Source organism: Carassius gibelio, chromosome A14 (assembly GCF_023724105.1).
Source record: "Carassius gibelio isolate Cgi1373 ecotype wild population from Czech Republic chromosome A14, carGib1.2-hapl.c, whole genome shotgun sequence".
In the NCBI taxonomy this organism is placed as follows: Eukaryota; Metazoa; Chordata; class Actinopteri; order Cypriniformes; family Cyprinidae; genus Carassius; species Carassius gibelio.
Window position 1 is genome coordinate 15,669,631 of NC_068384.1, and position 12,883 is coordinate 15,682,513.

Below are 12,883 nucleotides of genomic sequence, written 5' to 3' on the forward strand. Positions count from 1 at the left end.
TTATTTAATGTACAAAGAAATACGACTGTATTTTGGGTTCAAACGGCCAGTCTCCCATATATAATTTAAATAAGTTAATAGTTTTGAAAGTTTTTACACGTTTCTGAAATGAATTATGCGCGAAACGAGCAGTGATTCAAAACAGTGTGAGAAGGCGATGACATTCATGACACACGTACCTCCCTAAAGACAGCCCTGTTTCATATTCCTGATGTGTAATATTTCCTGTTTTCCTTAATGTTGGGACTCTGTGAGAGAAATATGAGTCATGAAGGAAGTGCAGCTGAGTTGTTCAGGCCTGTAAGACACGCACTGTACACACACATGGAGTAAAACAACTTTGCGCTTTTCAACAGCGAAGGTAAGGGATTATCATCAGCTACTACTGTGCTGTAAACAGCCTTATTTCAGTTTATTTATTACAGCAAGCCAAACGGTGAATAATGTGCGCGTGTGACTATGTTAGAGTTGACCTATTTATTTAATTGTTTCATTATGACATTAACATGCATTATATTATTTAATGCTTGAGGGTTCATTAATGTACATTAAATAATTTAAACTTTGTTTTTCTATTTAAAGTGATATGGTTTTCTACTTGTGGAATCTGAAATAAGGTCATAACTTGTGCATATTGTGCAACGTTTCTAAAAGTGGAATCTGTATGCCATAGATTGCATGGTTTTCCCTGCTGCTGCTTTTTCTTCTTCTTCTTTAGTAGAATAATATGAGGAAAGATGCCCTCAAGGACAAGTTATTCTCCCCACCTTATTTTCTGATCCCTTGACTATAGCTGAATATAAAATGTTGTCATATTTAGTCAGTCAAAACAGGTCTAAGGTAAATTACTCTAATTTTTTGTCATCTGTGAAATTTTATTATGTAGAATATTACATTTGTTTGTGTCTATGAGGGATTTGTGATCATATTACTGCTTTTAGAATTGAGGAGTAAAAAGATTTAGTAATTCATGGGGCTATTAAGGGCTGTCACAATTGTGAAATTTGTCAGCCCTTAATAGACCCATGAATTACATAATCTTTTTACTCCTCAATTCTCCTTAGAATAGTCACAGTTATTGTGATTAATTGTCTGTTTTAGGGCTTTTTTTGTATGGGGGGGGGGGGGGTATTATTAATTTGCCGTATAAGATTGCATAGAGGATTCCAAATTCTAAGAATCAGCCAACGCCAGCACTATTTTATTTCTACACCACTACAGAATATCAATACTGTATTTGTAGAACTAATGGTCACTCTTTTTGGAGCCCTTTGTTAAACACAATCCACTAAACTAACTCACTCCCTCATTACGGAGAAACACTACATTTGAATAGAAATATGTAAGCTATGAAATTAAACTAGCTGACTGTATAATTTAGCAGCAAAATTTTTATCTTGAAAAAAATATTTGGTGCACATCATACAATTTAAACATGTTTATTCTGTTAACTATGCTGATAGACAACATTTGATTACTTCAAGAACATTTTGCCTGATTTGATTTGTTCTTTTTGTTGAGATAACCAGATGGAGAGTGAGAGAAGCTCCAGCACTCCACCTCCAGTGGATGTGCACGTATCTCCTGCAGATGAGTGTGTCGGCTCCGAGGAGACCCATCAATCAGATGGGGATCAGGATAAGAATGGCATCCAGATGCACACGGCTCTGCCTGATGGGACCTCTGCCACCCTCAGAGGGACACCCACTCCTTCCAGCACTAAACTATGTGGCTACCTCCACAAGCAGGGTGGACCTCTCAAAGCCTGGAAGTCCCGCTGGTTTGTCTATGAGGAGAAGAGCTGTCAGCTGTTTTACTACCGCATGGCACAGGATATCAATCCTCTGGGTAAAGTGGATCTGTTCTGTGCCACATTCAGTTACCCGCTGCAGGGAGAGGAGGGAACCTTTCATATTCAGACACCAGAGCGCACAGTCATTCTTAAGGTAATTTTATCACGTGGTTTGAAATAACAGATTTCAATCAGTTGTGAATTGTGAAGCAACAAAGGGTGATGAGCTGCATGGGATAGGTTAGTACAGTACAGTACAATATTTGTGACAAAATCGCTGAGATGAACTTGGAAACTATACATGTTTTTTATATGAAGAAAATTAAGTGTATTTCAGTGCTGTTATTGTTAACTAAACCTATTAAAAGTCATTTATTTAGTGGAAATAAAGGTGAAATAAAATAAATTTTACACATTAGATAAAACTTAAGTGAAAATTAGAAATGCTTCCTTTGTTAATTACTGAAATAATAACACAAACGTATAAATAAAGTTGAAAATAAATTAAAATTAAATATAAAATTGTAGTACCTTATAAATGACAAAATTGTACATTTAAAAACTATTAAAATGATAAAAGCACATAACAAATACTTAAAAATGGCTTAAACAAATTAACTTTGTAGTTTTTTGTAAGCCTCATTATCCTGAAAGGTGCGTGATTCTCATTAAAAACTATTTTTAATTCTGTTAAATGCGCATACTGTACATTGAACACAATGCATCAAATACTGTCAAAATGTATAAACACTTTTAAAAAAACTTTTTCTTTATTAGACCACAATTATGATAAATGGAAAGAATATGTGCTCCACTGCTTCCTTCTGAAAATAATGAATAATGCCAATGTGACTTTGTGTTGAATATGAAATAGTATTAGGATAATTACCTGCTAATGTCCAGAATAAAAATAAATAAATAAAATACAAGTAAAAGCAAGTTTTGTTTTTTTTGAATGACAATTCCTGTTATAAAATGATAGATTCTGAAGCTTTTCAAAAACAAGCTTCTTGGTCAAAATAATGTCATCCTCGAATCTCTCTCCCATAGGCATTAGGGTTAAGTACGGTGTAATAACAAGCAAGCATCTTGAGGAAGACAACAGTACTTTCCTCTCAACAGTCTTCAACCATGATTTTGTTTTTAGGCAGCTAACAGGGATGCCCGAATGTACTGGTTGCAGCAGCTGCAGTTAAAACGTACATTATACAGGGAGCAGCATGCTGAACATCTGTCCATACCCAGTCCAGACAACCACAAACTGGAAAGCACCCCATCAGCGAACAACAGCCGTGGTAAGAGCCTTACATCTTAGTGATAATGAAACCTTGCATTCCTCACATGAAAGCTGAAAGGCATTTACTGCATTATGGAATTGACATGGTTTATGAAATATGATCTAAGGTAGAATGCATTTCATTTTTCAAAGTAAAGTTCAGTCGTTTAGCCAGTCATTTGATACTAAGTTAATAGAAAGTGAAAGATTAAAAAAGATGTTTCTATTGCCAGAGGAGTTTCTTCACCTTCAAACTATTAGGAAAAAACTTTACATTTAAAAAATCGAAATGTTCACTTATAACAAAAAATATGTATTATTATAATATAATAGTATATAAATAATTCTAAAATAGCAAAAGTAGCACAAATTAACTGCATGTTTGTCTCAAATTGTTTTTGAAAATGTTTATGGTTGCTGAAGTCTGAAATGTAATTTAATCAAATTTTTAAGGCACCCAAAACATTTGGCGATTACAATGGAAATGTGGCAGCAGTACTTTAATACTAATTGCTTTCTAGTCTATATCTGCTATATGCAAAAAAAAAAAATAATAACTTAATAAGTTGCTACCTGTCTCTTGTAATATACAATTCAAAAATGCATAATGTCCTGTAATCCAAGTAGGGTTGGGCTTCTCTAAAATCACATTCATTACTTACATTCACAGACGCCCCCTTCCAAACACAAGCTCTGGTATCCAGGTGTTAAGAAACAGCTGAGATAAGAGTCAAATGCTGAAAATGAAGAAGTGAATGTCTTAGCAGCTGAATCTATAGAAAATCTGGATAATTGCACCACCAAACCAATATAATTTAAAATGATCTCAGAGAGATTTGTTTGTTTTACTCAGTGCTAGCTCATGGTTAACATAAGGGTCATTTAAACAGCACTTGGGATTGTCAGGAATTGCAGGCAGGCTGAGGCATGTACCGCACCCTGTGATAAATAACACTGTGTGATTCTGTCATCAGAAAAGTGATCGGTAGAGCAAGATAGAGAAGAATACAAAAAAATTACACTGTACTACTGGGATAAGCTTTATTTTTCCCAGATTATTTCTCAATATCTACAAGAGTCCATGCATTATTTATTTTATTCCGTCTCTATTTCTGTCTCTCATTCAGAAGTTTGGGGTCAGTAAGATTATTTTTCTTTTTAAAGAAATTAATAATTTTAATTTGCAAGGATGCATTAAATTTATCAGAAATGACTACACTGATTATGATACACTTTATTTCAAATCAATGTGGTTTATATTCATCCATTTATATTAATCAAAGAGTCTTCACAAAAATAACTATTTTCAACATTGATGATAATAAGAAATGTCTCCTTAGCAGCACATTTTCATATTAAAATGATTTCTGAAGGTTCATGTGACACTGAAGACTAGGGTTATGATGCTGAAAAACATCTTGTTATTCTGGCCTATCGGATGTATTTAACGCAGTGTGGTTGAACATACTTTCTGCCTTCTCTTACACAGCTGACTTCTTGCCCATGGTGAAGACGCCTTCTGGCCTGGTAGGTGAAGAAGCTGCCAGTCTGCCCACTCCAGGATTAAACAGCCCACTCAATATGTCAATCAAGCATCCACTAATTGAGCTACAGTAAGTACATGTGCTCTTGTTTCTTCAGTCTGTTCTCACAGAATGGATACTGGTGTCAAGAGAGGGTCAAATGAAAAATGGTTCACACTGGCAATCTGTGTCAGTGCCTTCCAAAAAAGCTGTTTTGTAATTTTTGCATTTTTCTAGAATTATTATTTTAAGGAAGTTAGGATCACAAGCATGCCATTTCCTGGGATTTTATATATGAGAGTGAACAAGCTGTGTTATGAGGGGTTCTCATACAAAACAATATCAGAGAAAACTTCAAACGCAATTTGTTGGTGTTGGCAATTTGCAGTTTTTCTCTGAGAAACTATTTTTCGCTGCAGCATTGGAGGAATTTGTGATCCTCTGCCCATCTTGACTTCTGAGAGACACTGCCACTCTGGGAGGCTCTTTCTATACCCAATAATGTTGCCAATTGACCTAAAAAGTTGCAAACTGGTCCTCCAGCTGTTCCTTATATGTACATTTAACTTTTCCAGCCTCTTATTGCTACCTGTCCCAACTTTTTTGGAATGTGTAGCTCTCAAGAAATCCAAAATGAGCCAATATTTGGCAAGAAATTTAAAAATATCTCACTTTCAACATGTGATATGTTATCTATATTCTATTGTGAATAAAATATAAGTTCATGAGATTATTTTTTAATCACAATTTGTAGTGTCCCGACTTTTTTGGAATCAGGTTTGTATAAAAATCAGAATAGACTTCACAGCAAAAAGACATGTGAACCATGACCTGAAGTTTTTTTTTATTTTTAGAATTATACTAGAAGAAATCAGTCAGACGACAGAAGGAATGTAGTAGATTATTCAGCAGAGTTCAATGGTGTTAATAATTTAGAAGCCTTAGAAATCAGATATGATACAATTGGCTTTATAGACTTAAGTGATTAGATTTTCACCTGATGGTGAATATAGACAATAATTAGATGCCCAATTAAACCAAGCCATGTCTAGAGACTACAGTGGCCACTAAGAAACCATCCACGACATGCTTAGCATCATTCACCAAGTTTTGCATTTGTCTTTTTTCTTCCAAAAATTTAGTTGTTATTGTGAGTCATTTCTTTAGTGGTTTCCCTGTGTTTGATTTACAGGAACAAAATGTACAGTTACTGTAACCGGCACTCACAGGAAATCAGACAAAGTGTTTTCCATATTGGTGACCCAACTGACACCCAAAAAACACCCTCATCTAAGACATCCAGTAAGAACCAAAACTGTCTCACTAGAAAAACAATAAAAAATGGTTCCAAATTTAAGTGCTCATGGCCACTGTCCTCCTTAACTTTAGCGGTTCCCGCACCCGGTTCTTCTCAAAGCCCAGAATCCCCTGCCAATATCAGGTCTGAGCATGATCTCTCCACCATCACACCAATCAGAAAGAACACCAAAGAAAAGTCCAAGCCATTGGAGCTCAAGGACACATCTCGACTTCAGCATGAAAAACTGGCTGAAGAGGTCAATGCGCAGAAGGTAAAGTGGGCTTATTAATCACCACTTCAGGTTCTCATATACAGGAAGATTAATCAACTGAAACCCACATATGTATGTGTTGTCAGGAGTTGGTGTCACTGCTACATAAGGTGCTGGAAGCTGCTCAGCTGGAGAAACGCACATGTGCTCAGTTCCTAGCCGCAGAGGGGGAGCAGGAGCGCCTGGAGCTCCTCAGACACGGCGAGCGGCGTGCGGCAAAACTGCGAGAACATCTGGAGAACCTGCAGCAAGAAAACGAGAACCTCCGGAGGGATCTGAACGAGAGGGACGCCAATATCGCGGAACTCCAGGAGACTGTCCAGCTCCTGATACAAAAGAATCAGGCCAAACAGGAAGTGATACTGAAGCTGTCTGAGAAGTTAGCAGTCTGTGGGGAAGACAAGCAGTGCACAAATGCGCTGCAGTCAGAGGCCGTAAAACAGCTAACAATTGAGAATGACAATTTGAAAGTAAGAAAATAAAAGATTTTTAGATACAAATATTTTTTTACTTTATAATATAAATATATATGGATGCATTAAACTGATTTACAATGTTAAAATATATTCACATTTTTTTCCAATAAGCAAAGATTCCACAAAAATATTGATATGGTAGAACAGTAAAGCTGTTTTCTACATAATAATCCAAAAATTCAGTTTTGCCATCAAAGGAATAAATTGCATTTTAAAATATATTCAAATAGAAAACAGTAATATATTTTTCATCTTATAAATGCAGCCTTGGTGAGCATAAGAGATACATACAAAAAACTTACCAACCCCAAACTTCTAAATGTGCATCATTTATGAACAGTTTTGCTGATTCTGAAATGACTGTGCCAAGCATGATTTCAAATTTACTCTAAGCCCAATCGTGATCATATTTCTATTTCAGGATGATTTAAAGGCATATAAAACTCAGAACCAGTACCTAAACTCTGAGATCTACCATCTTACAACGCTTTGGAGAAAAAGTTCTAAACAGGAGCAAAGTCTGATAGTAAAGGTAATTTATTTCTCAGTCAAGGTTTATTTTTTTTTTGCTACTGTCTTTACCCTTTGTTCTGATTGGCTAATCTAAACAGTAAATGGCTCTTTATGAACTGAGAGATTTGAGTTTTGAAAGTTAGGAGTATGTTCACTTCCATATCAAAAGATCAAGGGAAATGAAATTTCTGTGATATACAAATGCTTTAAAACTGGTCAGAGCCATTTGCGATGGTAATCTGCGACGGTAAGCATCAAGAAGTGCTTGAATATGGGGTTTGGTGTTGTTACTGTGTGTGTGCCAGTGTGCTGTTCTGGAGGCCAATAGCTGTCAGATGGAAAGCAGATACCTGGGAATCCTCCAGAAACTCCAGGAGAGTAAGGAATTGAATCCGGAGCAGAGGGAAGGAGTCAAGAAGGTGGTTAAGGATGCAGTTCGGGCAGACCTGAGCACTGCTATCAAACTAAACTCAATAAGGTAAACACAGTCCCATCAGTTCACCCCAAATACAATTTCTGTCATCATTTGTTCCCCGTACATTTCACCTGTGGAGCTCTTCATTCATCCTTGTGCACATTTATTTAGAAGTGTAAACCATTCCAGACTTTAATTGAAACGGATGGCTACCAATTAATTGTAGACATCTTTAAGATGTATAAAAGAATGTCTTAGTTGTTGCTTAGATATTACTCCTGCTTAAAAAACATAAAGAGCTTCAATTAAATTACATTTATTAGGGAGCGTAGAGTAAAGGTCTGTTCACACACCAAGAATACTTGATGACAACTATTGACATCCACACGAATTCCCAATATTGTTCTGTTTCTTATTAGTTTGTGCTGCAGTTTTTTTTCATCTGCTACTTTAAATGCTTGAGCTCTTTGGATTCTGACTGGCTCATCAGCTGAAAAAAAAGGTTGTGGGTTTGAATCCCAGGGAACACATGTTAGGAGAATATTGTTAGCTTGAATGCAATGTAAGTTTTGGATAAAAGCGTCTGCTAAATGCATAAATTGAATTGAATTTATTCCAACAATGTAATTATTCTGCCATTATTGTTGTGCTGTGGATTCTGCTGTTCTTTTACATTAAGAACAAATTCTAGAAGTGATCATAATAGTCATCCTTCTTGGTGTGAATGAAAAATGTTCACATACAGTATAAATGCTATTTATGTTGGAACTCACAGTTGACACCTGACATTCCACAGGGATTACGATGAATATGGATTTAAGATTGCAATGGACTATAGAGTTGAGGACCTGAAGCTTTTTGCTAAGATCCAGGACCTGGAGATCCGATCCCAAAACCTGCTGAACCAGGAGGAATGCGATGGGCCATTTTTGGCTCATTGTGCTCGGCTCCTGTTCGGACGCCCTGAAGGAGAACTGTCTTCATCCACAGAATTGAAGAATCTTCTCCGCACGGGTTTACCACGCGAGTACCGTGCGAGGGTTTGGCGTTTTATGATACAGACTAGGACCAAGTCTCTAAAAGAGCGTCATCCTGACCGCTATAAGGAACTATGCGAGAAGAGCAGAACCTCACCTCACCTGGTGCCCAGACAGATCCAGCTGGACCTGGATCGTACGCTGACCTCCAATCAATACTTTTCCCCTCCTTCAAGCACCTTGATTCAGAAGCTAGAGAGAGTTCTGCAGGCGTTCTCATGGCAAAACCCCACCATTGGCTACGTCCAGGGACTCAACAGGTAATTAGCCATCACAGACAAAAAAGAGAGAGAATTGGCTTTGATTACCGTATTTGCCGGACTATAAGTTTATAATATTTATCAAAATTAATTTGACATGAACCAAGAGAAATGAACTAAGAGAAAAGAACCGAGAAAACATTACCGTCTAATGTCTATTAAGGGTGAATTTAATGTAATTTGTGTTAAAAAAAAGTTTTTGTCAGTTTAGCACTTCATAAAAATGTCTTTATTTAGTAAATTTTTAAAACATTTATTTAAAAGAAGAAAATTATCAAATGTATTACATTATTTCAAAGTTAAAGTTTAAATATTATTTAAAATATAAAGAATTTTTAGAGGTCAGTGATTCATTATTTAATTAATTAAAACTTGCTGTTTATTGTCATGTTCAAATTTGATTTTTAATCCCAGATTTATTTTTATTTATTTTTTTTGTAAGGTGTAAGTCTCTTATTTCTTATAATTTAACATATAATTATATAATATCAAAATTATGATGTAAATGATTTCACTTAGTAGGTAAAATTGAAATCTCATATAATTAAAAATCTAATTTATATTCATATATATGAAATATATAATTTGTCTATAAATATTAAATAAAAACATGTACAGTTTTATATATAAAATACATGAGCCAACATAAAAGACAAAATATTTCTTACTAAATATGGAAATATTACTTCACATTTAACGCATCATAATTGAATACACCCCTTCCTGATTACCAAACTGTAGCAATCATTACACAGAATGTCTAGTTGCAAAGTGATATTTGCCTCATCTGGCAAAAAACTATTTTAATACCAATTTCAAGCTGACCATAAGATGCAATGTACTGACATCTGGTGGTCATCTGTTGATGATGAAGGGTACCTTACAGGATAAATAGAGTTAGGTGTAGCATTCTTGTAAGAGCCACAGTATCTATATGCAAAAAGAAAGCTGAATAACACCAACGATGCCACTGTGTGCAGACTGGCGGCCATTGCTCTGCTGGTCCTACAGGATGAGGAAGATGCCTTCTGGTGCTTGGTAGTGATTGTGGACCATATCATGCCTCACAATTACTACACTAAAGACCTGGTGGGATGTCAGGTGAGAACGGCATTAATCCTAAAACTTGCAGCTTATTTTCAGGTTCTGATATTATTTTCAAACCCAGATTTTCAGTGTGGTCGCAGAATTTTATACACTACTGGTTTCAAATGTTTAGAAACAAGTTTTGAATACAAAAACGGTAATATTCTGAAATATTTTTCAATATTTTCCTCTTTCAATCTCTCCAGGCTGACCAGCGTGTGCTAAAGGATCTCATGTCTGAGAAGCTGCCTCGACTCACGGCTCATCTGGAGGCGCTAAAAGTAGACGTGTCCCTCAGCACTGTTGAATGGTTTCTGGTGTTGTTCGTTGAGAGTCTGCCTACACGCATACTGTTTAAAGTATGGGACGCCTTCCTGTATGAAGGCATAAAGGTACCATAAAGGATTCGGGAAATGTTGTATTTATCAATAGGCTAAATATTTGTTTGTAACACGTTTTGTTTGTAATATGATTACCCTCATTTTGACCCTGGTCCAGCTGTGTAAAAACATTACAAGCTTACAGACCAATTACAAGGAAGTAAAAATGGACCAAATCCCTCATTCATCTGTTTCACAGGTGATATTCCGATATGCATTGGCTCTTTTCAAATACAAAGAGGAAATCATCTTAAAGATCAATGACAGTGCTGAGATGTTCCAGTATCTCCGCGTCTTCCCCAGCACCATCCTAGATGGAAGGTAAGATGAAGGATAGAAAATGGAAGAGAGAAAGTAGAGTAAGAAAAAAAAGGACTAAGAGTAACATAAAATATTATACAGTACATATAATGAACTAACATGCTTTTCTAGAGTATGGAATAGTAATATTAATCTAAATATAATGAATTCTGAAAGTATTATACAGTGGATGCATTCATGCCTTATGCATATATTATTCCTGGTTACTACTTTAAAACAGTACAATGACTTTTAAACAAAGGACATACCAACATGTTTTTATATTAGATTTTACATTTTAAAGATATCGGCAAGTATTCTAATGTATTGTTTATGTTAAAAACAAACAATGGACCGTGTATTAAACATCATGACACTGTATTACCTCTAGAACACACTTTACACACTTAAATTAAAAAAATAAATTTAAATTTAAATTAAATACTTAAATAATTACTTAAAAAGAGTAATAATTATTTACAAGCAAATTAGTGGAAAAGTATCAAATATCGATGCATAATCATATTTTATATATATATATATATATATATATATATATATATATATATATATATATATATATATATATATATATATATATATATTATAAATACTATGTAAAAACATTATTATTATTTCAGAAAAGACCTACTAATTAAACCATTTCTCTCTGGAGCTCATGGTATTGTAGACAGTGACAGGGGAGACATCACCATATATAATTAATTGAGCCATATTAAAACAAAGCAGCATTCACACAGAAAGAAACGCAGTATGGGTCAAATGCCTCTGTGATACTATGTGTGTGCGCACCTGCTCACTCCTGCTTCGTTTCAAAAACACAAAGAAGAAAAGCTGGCTTGGGGAGAGCTTTTCCAAACCACAGGTTTCTGCAGGAAATAAACATTGCAGCTAATTCATCACTAGAGTTTCCTCAATATACACTGTCTTTGTCGTTCACAGGAAGCTGACGAGCATTGCCTTCAACGATATGAACCCACTGCCCATGAAGCTGCTAAAGAACCGGCGCGCCACACATCTGGAACGCCTCCATGCTGAGATTAAAGAGCTGGAGAACTTACGGAAAGCATACAATGCTGAACACGTCCAGTGCAAAGGCAAAGAGCTGGACACCCTGGCTAGTGAAGATGAAGAGGAGCTATAAGACATCAAACATACGCTCTTGATGAATGTGACACAAACTTGAATGCTGAATGAGAAACACTAAAGAAAAACAACCCATCATCATTTCTTTTAAACGATACACATATGCAACTACACCACTGTTCAAAAGTGTGGGGTCAGTAATATTTTTGATTATGGATTAATTTGAAATAAATTAATATTTCAATTCTGCAAGGCCATATTAAATCGATCAAAAGGTTTTTATCAAGGTTTCCACAAGAATATTAAGCACCAAATTTGCTTATGACATTGAAAATAAGAAATGTTTCTTGAGCAGCAAATCATTAAAACAGAGTGATTTCTGAAAATCATGTGACACTGAAGAGTGAAGTAAGGATGCTGAAAATGTAGTCTTGCCATCACAGCAATAAATTATATTTTAAAATATATTAAAACAGAAAAGATTCGTTTTGCATCGTTTTACTGTATTTTTGATTAAATAAACGCAGCTTTGGTGAGATACAAGACTTTTTAGAAAACGTACCAACCATAGGCTTTTGAAGGGTAGTGTAATCCTCAAGCCAATATTTGTTTTTAAATATTAGGTTTTAAGGGTTTTTCATGTTATTAAAGCAACACTGTGTAGATTTTGGCGCTCTAGCGTTTAATAAACAGAACTGCACGCATCCCGCGGAAGAACATTCTAACCGGAGCTACTTCTCCACGTTTATGTTTATGGCGATTCACGCAGGTATGTATTACTCCGCAGCGGTGACGACCCGAGCAGACTACAATAGTCCAAAAATAATAATTTATTATAAATGTACCATAGTGATTTATGATCAGACGAAAAGGCGGTTAGGTAAATGAGTGTATGATATACTCACTCATTATATACAATTTGCAAATTTTGATCAGAAGTTGTTACACAGTGTTGCTTTAAAATACTTTTACTACTACTATAGTAACATGCATGTACCGTATATATTATCAGCCTCATTCACAGTTCACAGACTAATATCATATTATGGCAAAAACATACACATAATAAATACACCTTAAAACTTTTTTTACTTCAGTTTGTCTTCATACTGGAAAAAATTCAGTGTGAAATCTTATTGCGGACACA

The 12,883-nt window shown here is 35.3% G+C and overlaps 1 protein-coding gene across 2 annotated transcripts; it reads left to right on the forward strand.

The window, feature by feature from the left end:
• The first annotated feature begins 148 nt into the window (after positions 1-148).
• Positions 149-12,221, forward strand: LOC128027632 (TBC1 domain family member 2A-like). 2 transcript variants are annotated; one of them, XM_052615399.1, is made up of 14 exons: positions 149-361; positions 1,530-1,946; positions 2,940-3,087; positions 4,558-4,681; positions 5,784-5,893; positions 5,981-6,162; positions 6,249-6,632; positions 7,060-7,170; positions 7,457-7,629; positions 8,363-8,863; positions 9,844-9,964; positions 10,156-10,341; positions 10,529-10,650; positions 11,593-12,221. In XM_052615399.1, the coding sequence occupies exons 2-14, from the start codon at positions 1,530-1,532 to the stop codon at positions 11,792-11,794; spliced, it is 2,781 nt and encodes a 926-aa protein (XP_052471359.1). In that variant the 5' UTR covers positions 149-361; the 3' UTR covers positions 11,795-12,221. The 2 variants fall into 2 exon arrangements, with proteins under 2 accessions (XP_052471359.1, XP_052471360.1); XM_052615400.1 differs by having other exon boundaries at positions 186-361; positions 1,522-1,946.
• Positions 12,222-12,883: the final 662 nt, after the last annotated feature.

Coding starts and splice junctions, on each gene's coding strand:
- LOC128027632 (XM_052615399.1), top strand. CDS start 1,530: ATGGAGAGTGAGAGAAGCTCCAGCACTCCACCTCCAGTGGATGTGCAC. Junction 4,682..5,783: donor CATCCACTAATTGAGCTACA/GTAAGTACATGT, acceptor TTTGATTTACAG/GAACAAAATGTACAGTTACT. Junction 5,894..5,980: donor ACCCTCATCTAAGACATCCA/GTAAGAACCAAA, acceptor CCTTAACTTTAG/CGGTTCCCGCACCCGGTTCT.